Source organism: Equus przewalskii, chromosome 9, assembly GCF_037783145.1.
Source record: "Equus przewalskii isolate Varuska chromosome 9, EquPr2, whole genome shotgun sequence".
Classification (NCBI taxonomy): domain Eukaryota; kingdom Metazoa; phylum Chordata; class Mammalia; order Perissodactyla; family Equidae; genus Equus; species Equus przewalskii.
In genome coordinates this window covers 54,768,610-54,790,193 of record NC_091839.1, presented here as the reverse complement: position 1 = coordinate 54,790,193, position 21,584 = coordinate 54,768,610, and the positions used below count along the sequence as shown (strand labels likewise).

General features: G+C 35.6%; 1 protein-coding gene across 2 annotated transcripts in view; it reads left to right on the top strand.

Annotated features, from left to right (window-relative positions):
- The window catches only part of HACE1 (HECT domain and ankyrin repeat containing E3 ubiquitin protein ligase 1), a 106,191-nt gene that overhangs the window by 47,631 nt on the left and 36,976 nt on the right, over positions 1 to 21,584 (top strand). For both annotated transcript variants that reach the window (XM_070556755.1, XM_070556756.1), the window contains 4 exons: positions 3,341 to 3,491; positions 9,421 to 9,755; positions 10,262 to 10,330; positions 10,579 to 10,666. In XM_070556755.1, the coding sequence (XP_070412856.1) occupies positions 3,341 to 3,491; positions 9,421 to 9,755; positions 10,262 to 10,330; positions 10,579 to 10,666 (643 nt within the window). The remainder of the gene's footprint in view (positions 1 to 3,340; positions 3,492 to 9,420; positions 9,756 to 10,261; positions 10,331 to 10,578; positions 10,667 to 21,584) is intronic.

The window sequence follows — 21,584 nt, the reverse complement described above, 5'->3', positions numbered from 1 at the left end:
GCTAGGAACTGGGGGCAGAAACCAATATATATATTTTCTACCATCTTCATAGCTACCAAGGTAGATTCTTAAGAACATCTCAGATACAAATCATTTCTCCCTGCCAATTTATGTTTAATGGTACTTTTGCATAATATCTCCCTTTTGTTCATTTATTTTTGAATCATTTATGTTTCTTTTTTTTTTTAAAGATTTTATTGATTTATTTTTCCCTTTTTCTCCCCAAAGCCCCCCAGTACATAGTTGTATATTCTTCGTTGTGGGTCCTTCTAGTTGTGGCATGTGGGATGCTGCCTCAGTGTGGTTTGATGAGCAGTGCCATGTCCGTGCCCAGGATTCGAACCAACGAAACACTGGGCCGCCTGCAGCGGAGCGCGCGAACTTAACCACTCGGCCACGGGGCCAGCCCCTCATTTATGTTTCTTAACTCACAGTGTGGTGTAATTTTAGCCACTTTAATAGAAGTTTTAATTAAGAAACTAACTGATTCAAATTTATGTTAATTAGTGATGATTGAGATGTTATTTAACACACTTTTGGAAAAATGGATAGCCTTTTCTCTAACTGATTCTAGGAATATTTGCTAAAGAGAATAAATATTTACTGAGGTCCCTTTTGCATGTCGTGTTGTGTTTGACTGTGTTATCCTGCTTTCTGTATATTTATGATTGAAGGTAAGGTAGTTATCAATGTGCAAATGAACAGAGAAAGCACAGTTATTTGCTAAGTAAGATACTGAAGGAAAGTGTACTCTTATGTAAACCGAAGTTAAGTACGTGGATAAGGCTTTGAATTAGGAAACTAACTTTTAAACTTTCATGTTGAGACCTGGTGGCTTGGAATGAAATTGTCATTTTGTGGATAACTGGAGAAGGATATGATAAAGTTTGGATTTTATGATCTTTTTGTATAATACAAAAGAGATGTTTGGTTGGAAATGAAAAATGACATTTTTTAGACCAGCAAATCAGCTTGCAAGAAGTTTAAACTCGATAAAGTATAAAATTAGTAGACTGTATTAATAATTGATAATGATATTCAGATTCCATTATGTAAGAAAATACTTCTTACCTTAAGATAGCTCATGAAATGTTCCCTCGATTGGGTACTTTAAACAAATATTTATATGTATGATAATTTTGCAGAGGAAAATCACACTCACACCTTTTTCATAGAAGAATTTGAGAGTCATTGTAGTTGACTTTTCCAAGAGCTGCGGCACAGTTGAAGGAAATAGTTTCAACCAAACTACATTTCTACTTTGTCAGTCTCAGCAATCTTAGGATATAAAATTAGAAACGTTTCGTAAACACAAATGTGTAAAAATCAATGCAAGCTACACTAATGATTCTATACACATTTGATTCAAAGTTATTAAAACAAAAAATTTTGCTAATGTGCTCTAGTGGTCCCAGTCAAATACAGTATGGGTAGTAATGGCTATTATATTATACTAACAGTTGTAAGTGAGAGCTAATTTTTATTGACTATTTTTAACCATTTAATAATAATTCTTAGAATGAGAAAACAACATGAATACTGAAGTGAAAATGTTGAGAAATTTTGGTTCACGTGTCACCAGGATAGAAGATACTCTGTAATTTGGCACTTATCAAACTGGAATATTTATAAGTAGGCATTTGCTATTTCCACATTACTAATCCTTATTTTTTTAAGATTAAAAGATACCTAAATATATCATAGAGGAAGATTTTAAAGGACCGGGTAAAATACACTTAGGGGAAGAGAGGGTAAGCTTTGATAATTAAATTTATTAAAAAACAGTCATACCAACAAAATCATTCCATTTGCAATAACATGGATGGACCTTGAGAGAATTATGTTAAGTGAAATAAGCCAGCAAGAGAAAGATAATCTGTGTATGACTCCACTCATATGAGGAATTTAAAACTATGGACCAAGAACAGTTTAGTGGATACCAGGGGAAAGGTGGGGTGGGGGGTGGGCACAAAGGGTGAAGTGGTGCACCTACAACATGACTGACAAACATTAATGTACAATTGAAATTTCACAAGATTGTAACCTATCAATAACTCAATAAAAAAAAAAAAACTGAAAAAAACCCCCCAAAAAAACAAAAAAAAAAACCAGTCATACCAATCGGCCCCCAAATTTATACAACTCTTTAGTCTGCTTTTGTGCAACTGTTGTAATACAAGAAAACTGATGTTAGAGATTTCAGAATGAAACCACCCCATGAACAGCAACAGCAAATTTTTTTTTAAGATCTCTCATTAGATTCCATACAAATGTAGCCTAATTCCTCCAGTTTCCCTGCATAAGAGTGATGATTGATGTTCATGATGATGGCCAATCCCTACGCACTATGGCATTCTAAAGGGCTGTTTGATTTGTCAGAGAAAGTTTAAATTATGTTTCATATGGTTTAATGTTAACTGGATCTGCGTCCTTTTTTCCCCCCATAGTGGGGTATATGTTTTATATTTATGTAGAGTCATAAGACAACTGATTATGTGGAGACTCACCCTAATGCAGATTGTCACTAACTTTAAGATTATTCAATTTGTGGCTGTTTTTACTTGAGCAATTGGTCACTGTTCTGGGGTGAGGAGGAGAAATGGGGTTATGGATAGAATAGTAGGGAGCTCAGCCTCTGCAGCTGAGTCGTGGGTCAGCCTAAGAATGTGACCAACATTTCTACCATCGCTTCTCTGTGAAATGTTCCTAGAGTTTTAAAGAATCAGTTTAATTTACAAATATACTTTTGGAAGTGAAAGTTGGAGAGTGCCTTGAAGTTGGTGCCTCAGGAAACCACCTATTCCATAGTGGTGATTTTTTTTCATATTTTATGTTTTGCTCATTGGTTATATTCTGGTTGCTTGAAAATTAATAATTCACTCATGTGCAATCCAAATAATGTATATTTGATAACTTCCTGTTAAATAAAATATTCCATCCTGTATCATGATAGGAAAAGAATTTTTTTTTTTTGGGTGAAGAAGATTGGCCCTGAGCTAACATCTGTTGCCAATCTTCCTCTTTTTGCTTGAGGATGATTGTTGCTGAGCTAACTTCTGTAACAGTCCTTCTCTACTTTATATATGGGTTGCTGCCACAGCATGGCTTGATGAGTGGTGTGTAGGTCCACTTCTGGGATCCAGACCCACAAACCCTTGGCCTCTAAAGCGGAGCACACGAACTTAACCAGTACATCACCAGGATGGCCCCTTTAGGAAAGGAATTTTGCTGGTTATATTATGAAACATGTTCGATGTGGTAAAAATGTTTAAAGTATGTATTTTAAGATGTAATGTTTTTATTCCATCTAATCTGTTCATATTTTAATTTTTACTTTCAGCCTATCTAGTAATTATGATGCCCAAATGAAGAGCCTTTTAAGGATTGTGAGGATATTTTGTCATGTCTTCCGAATTGGTCCATCCTCTCCCAGTAATGGAATCGATATGGGCTACAACGGGAATAAAACTCCAAGAAGCCAGGTGTTCAAGGTCAGAAAAGGATGTGACGTTCTTAGGGAGATAGACTTAAAAGAGATGAATTTGGCAAAGCATGCGTTCATTAATCAGAAACCTCGTCAACAGGACATAAATTTGGTTCATACGTGTGTCACTTTGTAGCTTAGGCACATCTTTCTCCTTTCATTTCTGTCTAATCAACAGCAAGTCTTAGTTGGTGAGCTTTCTGTATTTTCCTTACAAGTAAAATTTTAATTCGTTAGTGTTTTCTTCTAAGCGTGGAGGTATTTAATGTTTAAATCTAATTAAATCTACTTTTTTATTGGATTATATGTTTTTAATGTGGCAATATGCAGCCATCATGATTTAAAAAAAAATTTCTTATCCGGAAGGAAAGGAAATATCCAAGATTTTTTAGATTTTGTTATTGTGTGTGTTTGTGTATCTGTTTTTAAAGTAAGGTTACTTTCCTTTTCTGGGTTTACTAACAGTTCCTGAGATCACTTCAAGGAAGAATCGTGGCGATATTTTCTTAAAATATTTTGTTTTGCTTCAGCTGCCGCTTCTATACAATCATATTTATGGATGGAATTCTTGGAAGAACCATTCCATATAAAACCCAAGGCAATGTCGCTACCCGTGTTAAATTATAATTTTATGAAGTAAACAAAATGTACATGGCTGTAATTGCTATTGTTAATGTTTTTTTGTGTGTGGCATTAAATTTTCAAATAACTCAGATTTTGGACAAATGTGTACTTTAATAACTTTCCATGTTATTTTTTTAAAGGTAATTTATCTTGAGATTTTCGTAGTATAAAATTTGCTTTTGGAATCATGAAGACTTCTATTTCTTTAAACAGTCTTTTGAGTATAAATATAGGTTCTTTATCCAAAAAGTGATATAAACATTTTCATGTGCCACTTCCTTGCAAACTAGTGATGATTGAGAGCTTAACTGTCTGTAAAGCTCCAAGTTGAATTGATGATTTATGCTAAATGATTCTTCTCTTACGTGGAAAATTTTTGGCAGACACAAATAAATGGTTTGCAAGCATTTGAGGCTAGTAGATTCTTTAATACCTGGAATAGGTATAATATAGCCTTTTGGAAAGGTAGGTGCAAGTGTCTGCATGTTTGTCTGCTTCACTCTCTTTTAAGTCAGTGTAGGAGAGTTTTCATCTGTGTGCGTTTCTTCTTTTTTTCCCTCTTGTGCCACCTCCTGGAAGAAAGAAGTTATGCATCCTCTTGTAATTAAAATTTTGGCTCTTCGCCTGCCTCTTCTTTGAACACTAGTTAGGAGTGATGACTTGCTGTCTTTGTAAAATTTGAATCTAAATCGTTGATGCACTGTCTTGTCAATGCTGTTTTAAGTGAATTTCACTGCTCAAATATTGATATTACACCAAGTTGTTCGTAATGTATTCTGGCATGGCTCATGTTGTTAGAATCTACCCGATTTGATTCATACTCATCTATAATGACGAATAGAAAATTCAATCAGGTATAGATATGGTCACCATTATCCAAATTGGGCATAGATTATACTCACTATTGTCTGATTTTTCTTTTCTTAAAATTTGAATCTTTCATCCATTGCTAATGATACCAGAAAATAACTATGTGCTAGCCTTGTATAGGCATTTAATGCTTGATTTAAATGTTAGTTTTCTACCTAGCCGATCAGTACAGATATAACAGAATAGACAAGGATGTCACTGTGTTTCTTTTAGATTTTTTTTATGGAATTCAGCCTGTGTTTTGATTGTCGTTTGACGCATATAATATATAAAGTTCTATTTCATTTGTTAGTATTTTTATTTTTTTTTAAGATGATATTTTCTGCATCATTGACAACTGCTTTTGCCTCTGATCATTTGTTTTCTCTTAAATTTTGACCTTTCACTTTGGTAAAACATTTTTATTATAAAACTCAGCTAATTTTTTAAAACATAAAGTGTTATTCTTAAGGAATTTATTAGTTGCTTTCCATCTAATTTTATGAATTAAATGTGGACTCTTTGGAAGATGGCAGAATGTTCTGCCCTTCTACTTAATAAGGATAAAATAGAAACTACGTTGTCATCCATGTATATAAGGTCTTCCGTTCATTGTAGGGTGACTCAAGTTGTAAAAGTCTTAACTGTTTGCTGAGTTGCTGCAATGTTAGACTGGAAATACCATTTTAACTTTTACCACATTTTGTCTAAGGTAACAATTGGTCCCTACTTTGCATTTTGTTCACTAGGTACTCTAACATGTCACTTTATTGTTAGGATTAACTAATGGGTTTTCCATTAAGAATGAGTGGGTTTATAGGCCATGTGTTTTTAGTAGATAAAATTGTTTAACATCCTGTTGGTAGTTTTGTGATTTGTCTTAGAAATCCTTTAAGTTAATCTTAACACTTAACCATTTTTTCAGTGTCTTATCTAGTGCCTTGGGGCCAAGGGAGCTTCTGAAGGAGAAGGTAGCATGGTGTGAGCGTGGGGAAGACAGTTTAGGCTTCCTGATGCTTGATAGGCTCTTTTGTTGTGAATATTAAGAAGTCTTTCTCAACAGTTTCATAGAACTTAATGGGAAAATTTGGAAGCCAAGGAAGATTGAGAAACTTTTAACTTTGAGATCTTATCTTTCGAGTTGTGACATTTGACTTTATCAAGTTGAAAATAGTCAGACTAACTGGATTTCAAGATACTCTTATGAACTTAAGTTAGTAATGGTTTCCTGTTCAATTTGTATCTCACTTTGGCACATGGATCTTAAAATTTCTTTTGTTTGTCCAAGTTTGGGATTATATATTATAGCTTTGAAATATAACTTGAAATGTTTTGAAAAATCATGTATGATTTTCATATGCTTGTTACTTGATGTAGAATATGATTCTGTGGTAAAGATCACTCAATAATGTGAAATGAGGCAAGATTTTCACCGTGCCAAGAAGCCTACTGATATTTTCTGTACGACATTGACTCATATTTTAGTAACAATTCATATGTACAGTGCTTTGTATCTTATCTAATATTTTATCATTACTATTTATGGATATAGAAAGCATAATAGATATGGTTTTCTTTGGTTTATTTTTGATTTTTAAAATTTAGTCTTTTTTGTCTGTGGCTGCTACCACAGTTAGAAATTAAAGTTATTTTCACAGTATTCTTTTTGGTATTGAGGAATGAATTTTCTGAACAAACCTTCAAAGAGACAACTCTCTAGGTAAAAATATCTCAAGGTTGGGATTAAGTTTTAGTGCATGCATAAAAAGTGTGAAAAAGAGAAAAGTAAAGAAGGCCTAAGATGACTTACTACTTCTCTTCTTTTTTTCCCTCGTTCTATTCTAAGTCTTCGCTGTGTTCCTTTATTGAAGACTCTTTCTAGCTTTTTCGTATCTTTATCATCACTATCATTTTACACAGATCTGAGGTTTTATTATTTCTTTTTTTATTTTTTGAGAAAGATTAGCCCTGAGCTAATTACTGCCAATCTTCCTCTTTTTGCTGAGGAAGACTGGCCCTGAGCTAAGATCCATGCCCATCTTCCTCTACTTTATATGTGGGACACCTACCACAGCATGGCTTTTGCTAAGTGATGCCATGTTCGCACCCGGGATCCGAACTGGCAAACCCTGGGCCACTGAAGCAGAACGTGCGAACTTAACCACTGTGCTACTGGGCCGGCCCACAGATCTGAGGGTTTTTTTTGATATTATTTCTAGAGTATTCGCAATTCGACTTTAATTTTTGCGCACTGTTAGGACTTGAAAATAGGAGTGTTGTAGGTTCAGGCTCTGCTCTCATCTGCGTAAGCAGCAGGCGTCATTTCCTGCCCTAGACTTCATCTCCACCTAGGCTGTTGATTTTCTAGGTTTTAGCCCTACTTTTTTGGAGACCAATTATTCCTTTTTTCTTTTGTTTCAAGCATTTTTACATAACCACCTGTTCTTTCTGTTTTGGAAGTTCATTTTCTGAGGTAAAGCTAAATGGTTTTGCTGACAGAGAAAGTTCTTTTTTGGGGCCGGCCTGGTGGCGCAGTGGTTAAGTGCTCACCTTCTTCTTCAGTGGCCTGGGGTTCGCCGGTTCGGATCCCTGGTGTGGACATGGCACCGCTTGGCACGCGATGCTGTGGTAGGCGTCCCACATATAAAGTAGAGGAAGATGGGCATGGATCTTAGCTCAGAGCCAGTCCTCCTCAGCAAAAAGAGGAGGATTGGCAGCAGATGTTAGCTCAGGGCTAATCTTCCTCAAAAAAAAAAATTCTTTTTCATCCTTTATAGCAGGTTTACTGTTTTGCTCATGAAGAGAAACCATAGACTCAAACTTGGATCATGATTAGAATTAAGATGTAAAGGAGTCATTTCAGTATTTATGGAAGCTGGTGTTTCTTGCCTTTCCCCTGAGCAGCTCGGGGACCCTGAATCTTCCCACTGCTGTGCCTAACCATGGAAAAGCCCTCTTTGTGGGGAGAGCGGTGCTCATTCCAGCTCAGGGTGTAATTAGTTTCTTGCTAAAGTTTCAAATATGGTTGTGTAATCTCCTTCCATAGTGGTATTTGAAAGAAGATTATTTCTTTTAGTTGAAATATTGTAAGGATAGGTCTTTCTGAAGCGTATGGTCCAGTTTGTAGCATTCTGTGATCATATAAGAATCAAGATTAACTTCTACATTCATTTGCAGAATGACAATTTATCATTTTCAATAGGAATGTTTAATAAAATAGTGTAGCAATGAAGGACCGTTTTACCACTGTCCCTCTTAACTGTTAATCTTTATTTGGGATTAAAAATGTTCTAGCAGGTCTTTTTTCCCCCCACCTTTATTGAGATATAATTGACATGTAACATTGTGTAAGTTTAAGGTGTACAATGTGGTGATTTGATTCATATTTATATTGTGAAGTGTTTACTGCAGTAAGGTTAGTTAACACATCCTTTACCTCACATAATTACTATTTGTTATTGTTATAGTGAGAACATTAAAGCTTTACTCTCATAGCAACTTTCAAGTATATAGTACAATATTGATAACTATAGTCACAATGCTGTACATTAGATCCTGTTATCAGGTCTTTTAAAAGAGTTGGGCATTTATATTTCTGCTTGTGTTATAAACTATAATTATCAGAGATGATGTATATATTTCATCTTCTCTTGTACTTAGTCCTGTTGTAACATTTGTGATCCCATAATATTTAAAAAATAAAATTCTATTTGCTGTTAATTTACAAAAGACATTTATTCTCAAATGGTGGAATATTTTAAATAGTGTAGAAATAAGAAACAATTTACTCTCTCCCCTCCTTTTTCTTTTTTAAGCTGTTAATCTTGACCTGCAATTAAGAATTTGCTAGTCAGTATTTGATAGTTACCAGTCATTAGAGATGGATTTTGTATGTGTGTGGGTAAGTGTATATATATATGTGAGTGTGCGTGTATATATAAAATCATCATATTTTAAAATTTCTTATAAGTTTCCAGAGTTCTAGGAATTACGTGTAAAGAAAAGAGTCCAGTAAACCAAGCTGTTTATTAGGCTCTTTAGGAATTCTCATTTCTTTAATTGGAAAAAGCTGTAATTGAAAATTGTTGACACAACATTAATACCATAAAGGTTAGGGGGATGTATACGTAAAAGAGATGTATACTTTTAAAACTAAATATTTGAAAATTTCTAAAAGAAGAAAGATTGCTTATAAATTTTTTTGTTAGATTTTAGTTTTCCCAGTTTATTCCAAGGAATAAATAAATGCAAATTAAATTTTTGCTATAAATAAAGAAATTGTCATTTATATGACATTCATATGTTTTTGTTACTTACCTTTAGGCATTACTGTCCCATAAACTTGGGGAAAACAGAAGTATCTGGAGTACATCTTCTCTTTTATAATATTTATTTGGCTGTGTGGGTTTTTTATCCTGGAGTTTAAGAATGATGTTTGAAAAACACTTTTCTTTTTCTCTTAGCCTCTTGAATTGCTTTGGCACTCATTAGATGAGTGGCTAGTTTTAATAGCTACAGAATTGATGAAAAACAAAAAGGACTCGACGGATATCACTTCTATTTTACTGAAACAGAAAGGCCAAGATCAAGATGGTGCTTCCATTCCTCCATTTGAACCTCCAGGAGCCGGGAGCTATGAAAATCTATCCCCTGGCACAGGGGAATCTAAACCAGATGGTCTTGGAGGGAAGCAGGAAGCCAGTGCAGACTGTCAGGATGTGATTTCCATGACAGCCAACCGGCTAAGTGCTGTCATTCAAGCTTTTTACATGTGCTGTTCTTGTCAGATGCCTCCAGGGTAAGAAGGTTTCTGCTTATTATTTCCTTCTCTGATAGGTGAAGAAAAGCTATGATTTTTTTTGTAATTTTGGTCACAACAAATAATAATTTGTTGACTTTAGGTTCTGTTCTGATCTTGTTTTAGGATACTCGTTGTACTACTCTAGAATTAGTACAGAATAATTGAGTTTTAACCATTTTATAAGTTATTAACATACAGAATGGTGATTGTCAGTTTGTATAGGATCACTTAATTATGTATTTGAAATGTGTAGAGCAGAGATGCTTAAAATCTCAAGGTTTTTAAAAAGTCACTTGTTTATATCATCTGTTAATGAAAAGTTATGTATATTTTTACATGTTATAAATTGGCTAGACATGCCTCAGTTTCCTAAATTTATAAAGATGATCCAAACCCATGTTCTTTTTTTCCTCTGGAAGCCAGTCCAATTCAATACATAGTTATCAAATTGATAGATTGCCAACTTGTCTCTATATTTTCTGATTGTTTTTTACCCCCTACAGAATGACTTCACCCCGTTTCATTGAATTTGTCTGCAAACATGATGAAGTTTTAAAATGCTTTGTTAACAGGTAAGGCTTTTCTCTGACTCATGGACTGCACTTTTAGCCTTTTCTTTCTTCATTTATAGTTTTCGTGTCAACAGAAAAAATGTTACTTCTGTTGCTAATCAAAAATGTTCAATGACAAGAGAAAGTATAGTAGATGTGGATTAATATGTGTTTTTCTTCTGTTTCAGTGTCTGTATATCTGAATTTGCATTTCAATTAATGCTACTCATCCTTCCTGTACATTTAAACAAAATATATTTTTCTTTTAGAAATCCCAAAATTATATTTGACCACTTTCACTTTCTTCTTGAATGTCCTGAATTGATGTCAAGATTCATGCATATCATAAAAGCACAGGTAGAAATTTCTCTTAATGTTGTTTTTAGTCTGTCTGAAGAGAATTAATTTTCTTAATTTGAGTACTGTTTAGTGAAGTAATTATTATACTTGAGACCTCCTGCTATGGGAGTAGTGAAATCACCTTTTTTCTTTACTTTAGTATGTGGAAGCACATTAGTCTGTTACTTTACTATGAGGAGTAATCTTTGTTCTTGAAAAAGCGTGTATTGTGTGCCTACTATGTACAAGGCTTGTGCAAAGACAACAGAACATGTTGCCACATTTCCTGGAAGGAGTTTTATGGAATACTAGTCCTATAAGGCTGGTGGTCCATGGAAAGAGAATTTTGTCCCCAAATAGATTTGAGAAATGTGACATGTGTCCTGTTGGGAATTTATAAAGCATATCGACAGCTGGGTAAAGGCTTTGAGAAGCACCTTGATAAAAATAGTGATTTAACTTTGTTAATCCTCCAAACTTATTTGACCCAAGAAGCTTTCCCCCACCAGGGTTCATTCCACATATCTCATGTTTCGTGAAACATGCTGGGGAAAAGCTTGTTTTGCTCCTTACCAGTTCTGTCACTTTGGGCACATTTCCAACATCCTTGAGCCTTAGATTCTTCATCTATAAAATAGAGGTAATGACCCCAACCTCATAAAACTATGGTGAAGAATAAGTGTTAAGTAGTGACTGGTATATGTGTTCTACAATTGGGAGTCGTTTTGGAGATAGAAAGCATAAGTCCTTTCTCCAAGTGGATCTTAATTCAGTCTATCAGGAGAGATAATAAATGTACCTATACAATAGTGATTACAGTATTACCTGGTTCTTTAAGAGTTTAAGGGAGAAAGAACTTGCTTCTGGCTGCTGTAGTCAAGGGAAATTTCAAACAGGAGGTGGATTTTAAGCTGGACCTTTTAAAACATGCTAAATTTTGATGCGAGTAAATGGGGAAGGTGAGCATTCTAGCCTACGTTTGGGCCAGGGCACGTAGATGGAAAACTGTATAAAACTACAGTGGTTGAAGCACAAATTTTCTGTCGGTGAGGAATGAGAGATGATTCTGGAAAGGTAGGTTGCACTCATACTGTGTTGAGCCTTCCTCGACTGCCATATTGGAAAATCTTCTTTGTTTGCTAGGCTGTCAGGAGCCACTGACAGCTTTGCTTCAGGAGAATGACATGAGTGATCCCGGCAAAATTTTAGAAAGTAGTTTATCAGAAATGTAGGCTAGACTGGAGGCTATGGTTTGGTTAGTAGTCATAAGATAAATGTGATAGGTGTTTTAAAATGTCTTTAGGGACACCGACCCTTTCAGAATCTGAAGAAAGCTAAGAACTAATTCCTGTAAAATTATATACGTGTATATAGGTCTTTTTTGACATCTGTTTAATAATGATTTAAAAGAGAAGGTATTAATAATAACTTACATTTACTGAATGCTAACTTTAGGTCAGGTACTGTAGACTTGCTTTACATGGATTCTTTTATTTTCCTAACAGTCATGTGAGATGAGTACTCTTCTACTGAAGCTGAAGAGGTTAAGTAACTTGTTTAAGTCATTTAGCTACTAAGTAGGAGAACCAGAATTTAAAAGTTCGTCTGGTTCTTAAGTTCATTTTCTTCACCTGTGCTGTGTCACTCCATTCTAGGGCAAATGAGATTATAGATGAAAGAAACTTTTAGTTTTTGAAAGAAGTAGTTTGCTATTTTTGTTATTATCTCTGCTTTTCACTTCCTTTTCCCTCTTCCCTTCCTGAACAATTAAGTCAAAAAGCATCTGTGTTAGCTATCCACGTTTTTGACCCACAGAGGGGATTTTGTTGCCTGACCGGAGTGAGGAAGGTGTCGTGTATAGATGTGGCCCAGCATGGGGTTTTGGAGGTTGGGCGTGGTAAAAAGAGTGTCTGTGTAGAAGAGGGGCTCAGCATGGAGTGTGTGAGTTGCAGCGGCATGTGGAGGATGTCTGATGTGGAAGACAGTGACAATTGCGCAGACTAGTTTGACAGAGCCCGAGTGGGGGGCAGGGCATCCATGCAGTAAAGGTCCAGGTCGGTGACAGGAAATTAGTTATATACAGAGTGGGGTGGTTGATCAAATAAGAAAGTATAGTATAATGGATAGTATATAGTATATAGTATAGATAATGGCTGCCTAGTTTCTCACCGTTGGAGAAAGGACTTACAAAATGGAGGAGAATAGAATGAACCACTGCTATTGGAGAGGAATTGGAGAAATCAGTGTGAACTTACAGTTTTCAATGTAGGTAGATAGAGCAAACCTGTCACCCAGTTCTTGGTCTCTGAATACCATTCTCAACGAACCAGGGCTCTTTGGGGAAGTGGCTAATTTCAGGGCTGGGTCAGGGAAAGTACAAGATGAGCTTGGAACATCTTATTGTGCAAGAAAGTTCTTCAAAGATTGATGGGGTTATGTCAAAATGACTCAGAACTAGCTTGAATGGACTCTACTGGCCAAATCTGGATCAATTCGAACATAAACATAAATAATGTTGGAAAAATATTATAAAATCAGAACAGTACTGAAAAAATTAATGAATAAATGGAAAATTTGATGAGGGATGGGATATTTTTACAGTCTCAAAGTATCTCCCCACAGAACACTTACTAGTTACAAAGATTCAAAAGGAACTTTACGGTGGAGAAGCTGGGCAGTGTTCAAAGCAGACATATTGGTGTGCCAGCTGATAGGATGCACTGAGAAGAACATGGCGTCACTTCTTTGGTATTCCTGCCAAAGATGCACACCCTGAATTTAGTCATGAGAAAACATCAGACTAAGTCCAATTGAGGGACATTCTACAAAATAACTGACTTGCAATCTTTAAAAGTATCAAGATCATGAAAATTAGGAAAACAGTGAAGAACTGTGCCAGAGTGAAAGAGACAGGACAACTAAATGCAATTCATGAGTCATGTACTATAAAGGACGTTATTAGGAAACTGGCAGACTTGAAATGGATCTAAGGATTAGATGTAATACTGTATCATTGTTAATTCCCTGATTTTGATGGTGGTTATCTGGTTATGTAGGAGAATTCTTTTATTTGTAGGAAACACACACTGAAATATTTAGGGGTGACTGGACATCATGTTGGCAACTTACTCTCACATCAGGAAAAAAAACTTTGTATACTACTGTTCTTAGAAATTTTCTGTAACTTGGGGGCTGTATCATAAAAAAAAAAAAAACCCACCAAAACCACTAAAAACAAAAACTACCTCTGCTAAGGGATTGACTTCTTGTTCTGTTGGTTTTCAGGTAGGCTATAGTTAGAGGGAGAGACCTCTGTAATCAGTCCTGTTTTGTAAATTATTTTATGGAAATGCAGGTACTCAGAAAGGTTGCATACAACCATGTGCCCTTTGGCTTTGTAAGTGTATATATATTTGTGTGGGATGATCTTTTGTTTGTTTTTTTTTTGCCGGGAAAGATTAGCCCTGGCCTAACACCTCTTGCCTATCTTCCTCTTTTTTTGTTTGAGGAAGGTTATCCCTGAGGTAACATTTGTGTCAGTTTTCCTCCACTTTTATATGTGGGTTGCCGCCACAGTATGGCTGATGAATGGTGTGGGTCCATGTCCAGGATCCAAACCTGCGAACCTGGTCCACCAAAGTGGAGCATGTTGAACTTAACCACTACACCACCGGGCCAACCCCCTGTTATGTGTGTGGATGTTTTTATCTTATAGATATCTTAGTAGCTTTTGAAGGCTGGCATTTTGTACCTTTACTGTTCCATTTGAATTATTTTTAAAAAATTACCGTTTCCTTTTGTTTCTTGGTTCACATTTTATAGATAAAGGATATAGTTTAACATTTAATATCTTATAATGGCAAGTAAGTTTACTGTCATTTTAAACATTTAGTCCAATAATTTTAACGTTGTTATGAGTAATATAAGGACAGCACCTATTTATTGAGTGTTCTAGATGTTGAGTATTTTCACAAGTTACTTAACCTCTTGGTGCTGCCGTTTTCTCCTCTGTGAAATGGGGATAATAAGAGTCCCTTTTTCTTGTAGTGTTGTCAGGATTACATGTGAAAATGCACGTGAAGTGCTTAAAACAGTACCTGGCTTATAGGTGCATAAGCATTAGCTACTTTATGATTATAATTATCATTATTATGTTCTGTATTTGTATTGTTTCATTTAATCCTCACAATTAGCCCTTGAAGTGGGTATTATTTCTGTACTTTACAGGTGGGGAAAACTAAACTTCTGGGAGGATTAGTAATTTCCCTAAGGTCACAAACCTAGTAGCGACAGAAGCAGCATTTCAAACCATGTATATCAAACTTCAAAGCCCATTCTTAAATACTTCATTTCTGTGTAGTGTTATTTTCCCTCCTCTTTTACCAAAGTTTTAGAAATAATCAACATTAAAATTTCAAGTACTTTACATTCTAGTCTGTTTATTAAAAATGAAATATTCAATTTATATGCCCAGTACTGTATATAATAACAGCAGTGCTTTATTCCAAATGTGAAAGACTACTAGAAGTATGAACAACATTATACATTTGTTAAATTACTACAGTTAACTTTTAAAAAGGGAACATTTACTCTTTTCTTACTGAAAGAGCAGATGTTAAAAGGCAGAAGTTGAGCCAGTCCTGATTGCCTAGCGCTTAAAGTTTGGCGTGCTCTGCTTTGATGGCCCGGGTTTGCTTCCTGGGCTCAGAACCACACCACTCATCAGTCAGTAGCCGTGCTGTGGTGGTGGCTCACATAGAAGAACTGGAAGAAGATACAGTTATACACAACTATGTACTGGAGATCTGGGGGTCGGGGGAGAAAGAAGGAGGAAGATTGGCAACAGATGTTAGTTTAGAGTGAATGTTCCCCTGCCAAAAAAAAAAGTTAATTTCTCACCAGTTATCTTTATAAGAATAATATTTTTATTAAGAATTAATAAAAAGTGATGTTTAAGTCTCTAATACTTAGTTTAGCTCAGATGAAGAAATGTACTGGTGTCCTAAAAACTGCCTGAAAGATAACCTCTTTGTGATGTTGGATATTGATCATATTTCTCTCTTGAAACTCTTGGCTTTTGTGGTATTGCACCATTCTGGTTCTCCTTTGACTTTTCTAGCTTTGTGTATCATTTGCTAAGTAAATTCTCAATTCTGACCTGTGATCATACTTCTCCATTCTTGGGGGTGTTCCCTGTATCTTTAATCTCTTGAACCAGGAACCTTACCTTATCTCTAACTTCACCTTTTTTGTGACTATTTGCAGTGTCTCAACTGCAGCACATTCCAGTATTTATTTCTAGCCCTTAGTAGTTACATTCCAAATAATCTTAAATTCAGAATATATAAAACCTCATTCGTTATCTTTCCACCAGTGCCTTCTAGGAGTGTAGGGGTAGATTGTGAGGGGAGGATTTTCCTGTTAAGTTCTATCCCTAGAGATTCTCTTACTTTTCGTCTTTATTCAAAGTAGTAATGTCTTTCAGTTTTACTTTATTGTCCCTTTTTCCTACCAGACCTGGACCTTGTCACTCAATGCCTGTTATTTCAACTGCTGCCTAGATGGTCTCCCTTTATACTCATTTTAATTACTGCGTTTATCGTGTTATTCCTCTGACCAAATTTCCACAGTGGCCTCTGTATCTTTTACTTGATTCTCAGGATCCATAATTATGTCGTCAGTTTATTTATACAAACTTATTTCCTTCAGTATGTGTAGGAATAGGACTCTGGTTATGCCAGTGCCTTCACTTCATCCTCCAGAGAGACACAGTTTCTCCTGCTGTGCCTTTTTCCTTGTCTCCCTTAGCCTCGTGTGCTCTCTTTCCTCCCTGCTTGAGCAAGTCCTACCCATGTTTAAGTCCTGTACTCCACTCATCTGCACTCTCTCTAAATTCTTAGTGCACTGTAGTCTGCACCTCACTATTTAGAACTTGATATTATATATGTATTGTATTATTCTATGTTAATCTAATCTCTTTAACTGTATTAAACAGTTTTTGGCAACGAAATTGAGATTTCACAGCTCTTATGTACCTGCAGTGTTGGCACATACTAGGTGCTCAGTAATACTTACTGATTGATCATAAAAATTACAAATCACTTGCAGTTTGCGTATCTGGCAGATGGACAAAAGGTAGAGATTTTCTTTATCATTCAAGAGATCTTGTTCTTCAGTTTTAGGGTGGAGGAAGGGGAGAAAAAGGGAAACAAATTCCTTCTGGTTGCTGCATATATTCTGTTGTATCTCAGTGTCATCCTATCAGTAACCATTGTTGTGGATGGACCAGCCCTTCTGGTTCTTATTATGATTGCGGTTCTTATTATGATGCCCTGTAGCAGTAACCATCAGGAAACTTTGAAAAAATAAATGTTTATTACCTACAGGACCTGGAAATTACACAGCACACCTGGGGTCATATAGCAAGGTAGAGAGAGCAGGCCTGGGGTTCTGCTTTAATTGGGGTCAGGCATGAGGCCTCGGGTTTTGCGGGCTCACCCTTTATTGGTGAGTTTAAAACATGAGTGGGAATGTAAAGGTGGGAAGAGAAAAAAACAAGTGGCCAAAATGCTCAGTGATTGAAATCGACCAAAATCTCTGAAAAAAAGGAGCTTCAGTGTGAGGAGGTGGCCTGGCTCTTTAGTCAGTGGCTGACAATGTGTTATTTGAGATAGCAGTCTTTGAAGTGGGTGCCTCTTTGACTTGGATACATCTTTAAAGTGGATGCCTCAGCAAGTAAAGCTTAAGTCAGGCACTTGTGTTACAAAAAAAGAAAAAGAACAGCACCTGTTAGGGTTTACACTACAATCCATCCTGTGATACCAGCGCATCAGCCAGTGATGAGGACATTAACTGCCTACCTGATAAGCTGAAAGTCAGGGGTAGGGCATGTTGTAACCCAGAAAGTACACATCTAAATAGAATTATAGTAGCAAGTCCTATAATAATTATACAAGCAGTAGTCTGAAATCCAGTCTGTAGCCGTTGTCCCAAACTTGAAGCATCCAGCCATGAAAATAGGTCAGTTCAGTTAAACAGTTGTATTTCATTTCAGGAGGCAGTCCTGTAGTTGGGCTCCCAAAGTTAGGCCTATACTGTGTGAGAAATCAGGTATTTAATAAGAGGCATTTCAGTGGAAAAACAAAGGTTAATGGTTGAAGTGAATTGTAAACCCAATATAAGTCCTGAGGGCAGCCAGTTAAGACTTTTAGATGTTAGGCTCAAAGCATCTTTACAGTTTTAATGTGTCTGATCATGCCATTGGGTGTTCAAGTAAGCTTTTTGAGTGGCCCGCACAGCAACAGGCATGAAGAGTGTCAGTATATGAGCTGTTGTGGTGATTCCTCTAAAGTTTATATCAAGCTGTCCTATTTTAGCTTGTGTGACTTTGGGGAAAAGGCAGTTTTAGTTCTCAATGATGCCAAGTCAGAGGGTGGGAGAAAAATTGGAAATGTTGGTTTGGAAAGTTGTAGCCAAATGTTGGAGGAAACTAGAAGAATTTAGCATCCAGTCCACTTTACAGGTAGAAAACAGAACCTCAAAGACAATTAACAGCACTAGAATCTGATATCCACAAAGGTGTATTACTAAAATGTAATTTTTTCTCTCCATAATCACTCTCATTTCTATCAGAGATAATCAAAACAAGACTAATTTGTTTTCAAAATAAGTCTAGTCTCATTAAACTTGGCCTGGTTATTTACGTAAGAGCAGCAGGAATAGTAATTGACCATATAGACTCTTTTAAGTTTACTTTGCTGGGACTTTTCCTAAGGAATCTCAGATTGAACTTTTAAAAGCCTCTCAAGGCTAGGAAGTCAAGCCAAGGACTCGACATCAGACTTTGCCTGCAATACTTACAGATTTGAGTGAATTCCTCTTTTCTCGAGGTCCCCAAACTATCCGGAGATTCTTGGGCCTGCCAGGAACTGACCTTCCTTACTCACCTGATAAGGCTGCTGGGAACCCTGTAAGCAAGGTACCAAGCGGCTGTATTGGCTCCAGAAAGTCATCCTCAGTTCCTTAAAGTTACCTGGTTATATCTGACTCTCTCTCAAATGTGACGTTCCAGTTAAAGCTTTGGTAATATAACCAGGTTTCCAATTGTGTCCTATTACAAGAAGAATAGATTCTTATTGAACTTACGTAAGTAACCATATTGCCATGAAAATATAAGAATATTCACTGAGAGTTTCCAAATTCTGTAAGGATCAGGTAGGAAGAAAAAAGTAATTGCTTCATCTTTGTTCACAGAGGTATACTTTACCAAATTGCTGTAAGTCATAACTAGCTTAAGAGAAAAAACTTCCTTAACTCTGGAAAACGAAAGATTAAAGAACCAGCAATGGTTCAAACAAAAGTCATAAAAGATTATAATTATCCTCATCAGTTCATTAAATCCTATGTAATTAATTCTTGATCTTAACTTTGGTTAGCAGTTTTATGAATCCAGTTTTTCTGTAGAGTTCTATAAATTCTTAGGTTAGTGGTATGACCTGAAAGTTACCAGAAACCTGTACTTCTCAGAGTCCTTTCCATGAATCTCCTTAAAGGTGAAGCACTTTAGCAAAAGCATCAGTGTAAAACAGTAACTGTCTGTAAATGACAAAAGATTTAAAAATGCCCATGGTTAAGATCTGATGAGAGTTCATTATAATGCAGCTCACAAGGAAATTTGGTTATTTCTGTGGCACACAACATTTTAAGGTAGCTGGAATTAAGACTGATAACAATTTACATCAGATTTTTAGGAATTTCATATAATGTTTGGAACACTTATGTTAATAATACATATCCATACAGGGATATCCATAAAGAAGGTTTAACATTATTTCTTATTTGACAGTGCTCCTCATGTAACTTAACATATCATATAAGGTTAATAAATGTCTCTTTTTTTATAAGAAGAGAGAACAAATCTTTTGAGATGTTCTAGGAGGCCTTTGGAAAATCCCAGAGTTACTTCCAGGTCAAAAAGACTTCATTTGGAGCCAGCCCTGTTGGCCTAGTGGTTAAAGTTTGGCACGCCCCGCTTTGGTGGCCTGGGTTCAGTTCCCAGGTGCGGAACCACACCACTTGTCAGTCAGTAGTCATGCTGTGGAGCAGCTCACATAGAAGAACTAGAAGGGCATACAACTAGAATATACAACTATGTACTGGGGCTTTGGGGAGGAAAAAAATAAAGAGGAAGATTGGCAACAGCTGTTAGCTCAGGGCAAATCTTTCCCAGCAAAAAAAAGAAAAGACTTAGTTTGGAATTTGATTTTGGGAAGTTTGTCAAAACTGTTGAAAGGTTTTGGACACTTCACTTGACTAAATAGGATCACAGATCTTTATGAAACAATGCTTAATTATTTACTTAACCAAAGTGACAAAAGATTTTAAAGGCAAATATCAAGTTGTAAGCAAAACTTAGCTCTCTTAATATTAAGAAGACTCTGTTTTGTTAAGTAATCAAAGACCTGATTAAGACACCATGAAGCACAAGAAATTATTTTGATGAAACACAAAATCTTTGCTTTCTAGACAAATTACTTTGAAGGTAAAGAAAAGCTTTTCATAATCTCTTTTCAGAAGCAGATCAATACTCCAAGAAAACTTTGTCCTTTTATCAAATGAAAGAAAATTACTGTTCTTTTCTAAAAGAAAAGCATACTGTTGATATTAAAGCTTACCTCTTATAATAACAATTTGATTTTAGCCAACTTGACCATCCAAGGTAAAATTCTCTCTTTCTCTTTCTTCCCAACTTTCTATGCAGTTGTGTCCTTTATTTTCCTCTTTTCTGTTCTAAAAAAAACGAGTTTTATTTTGGGATAAATTTGTTTTCTTTTTACCTTTAACAAAAATGCATCTCCATACCTTATACCTTCTCTTAGCCAAAAATGCATCCTACTTTCCTTGCATACAGAGGTATTTCCATTATTATTTCTAGTAGCTTTAATTACATACATTAGTTAGAAGTTTTAACCCTTAGAAACCTGAATTTCTAGTGAAAAGTAAGAAGTAAGCAATTGTGAACCGTCTGTTAGACCAGCATTCTTTAGATTGGCAAATTTATGAATACATTTCATAATTTCTTGAAACATACATTTCGTTATAGAATGATTTTTCAGCGTGGCACAAGACATAGCTACTAATAGAGCCGAACATCTTTAGTTCCTCTGTCATAAGAGGGAAAAAGTAGATAGACTTGTTTAGCAATTAGTGTTTCAGTATTTTATCTTATTTGGAAATGATCTAGACATTCAATGGATTTTTATAATTTAATTTAACTTAGCAAAATTCAAAGGGTGGAAGTTACCAAAGATTTGGGAAACTATTTTAAGTAGACATACCGTAACATATAATTATTGCTGAAAAGTTCACCTGAGACCTCTTGTCCCACTTACGTCTTTCTAAATCACTTCCTCCCAACAATTATGTTTAGACTACCCATGAAAAACTTCATTAGACAGTAGAAAAAGTCAGCCATCATCACAAGCTACTTTTCTTGCTGATAAGTTTTGTGGTAGAGATAACATGAATTTGTTTGACTAGTAAACCCAGGTGGATTAAAAGTTGTTTATCTGCATTACATTTGATGATAACTCTGAAGACATACCTATTTTAATTAAACCAAACTTAAACTAGCTTTTATTTACCAAAGATTATCCCAAATTGTGTGAACTTGAAAAACATTTGGATTAGTTTCTGTATTTCTGAGTTTTAGAAATACTGAATTCATAACTGTTTATTTTTAAGCCAGTTAAACGGAGCTCTTTTACAAATTAATTTTGGGAATACCAAAATTACTGGAGGTAGAGAGAGAAAAAAGTCACATATATATAACATACATCCATAGACATACATAAACATCCAGATAGACACAGAGACCTTCTAGCTTTTGTTCCAAAATTTTAGCCACAAATCAGGTACAACAGTATAAGACTCACAA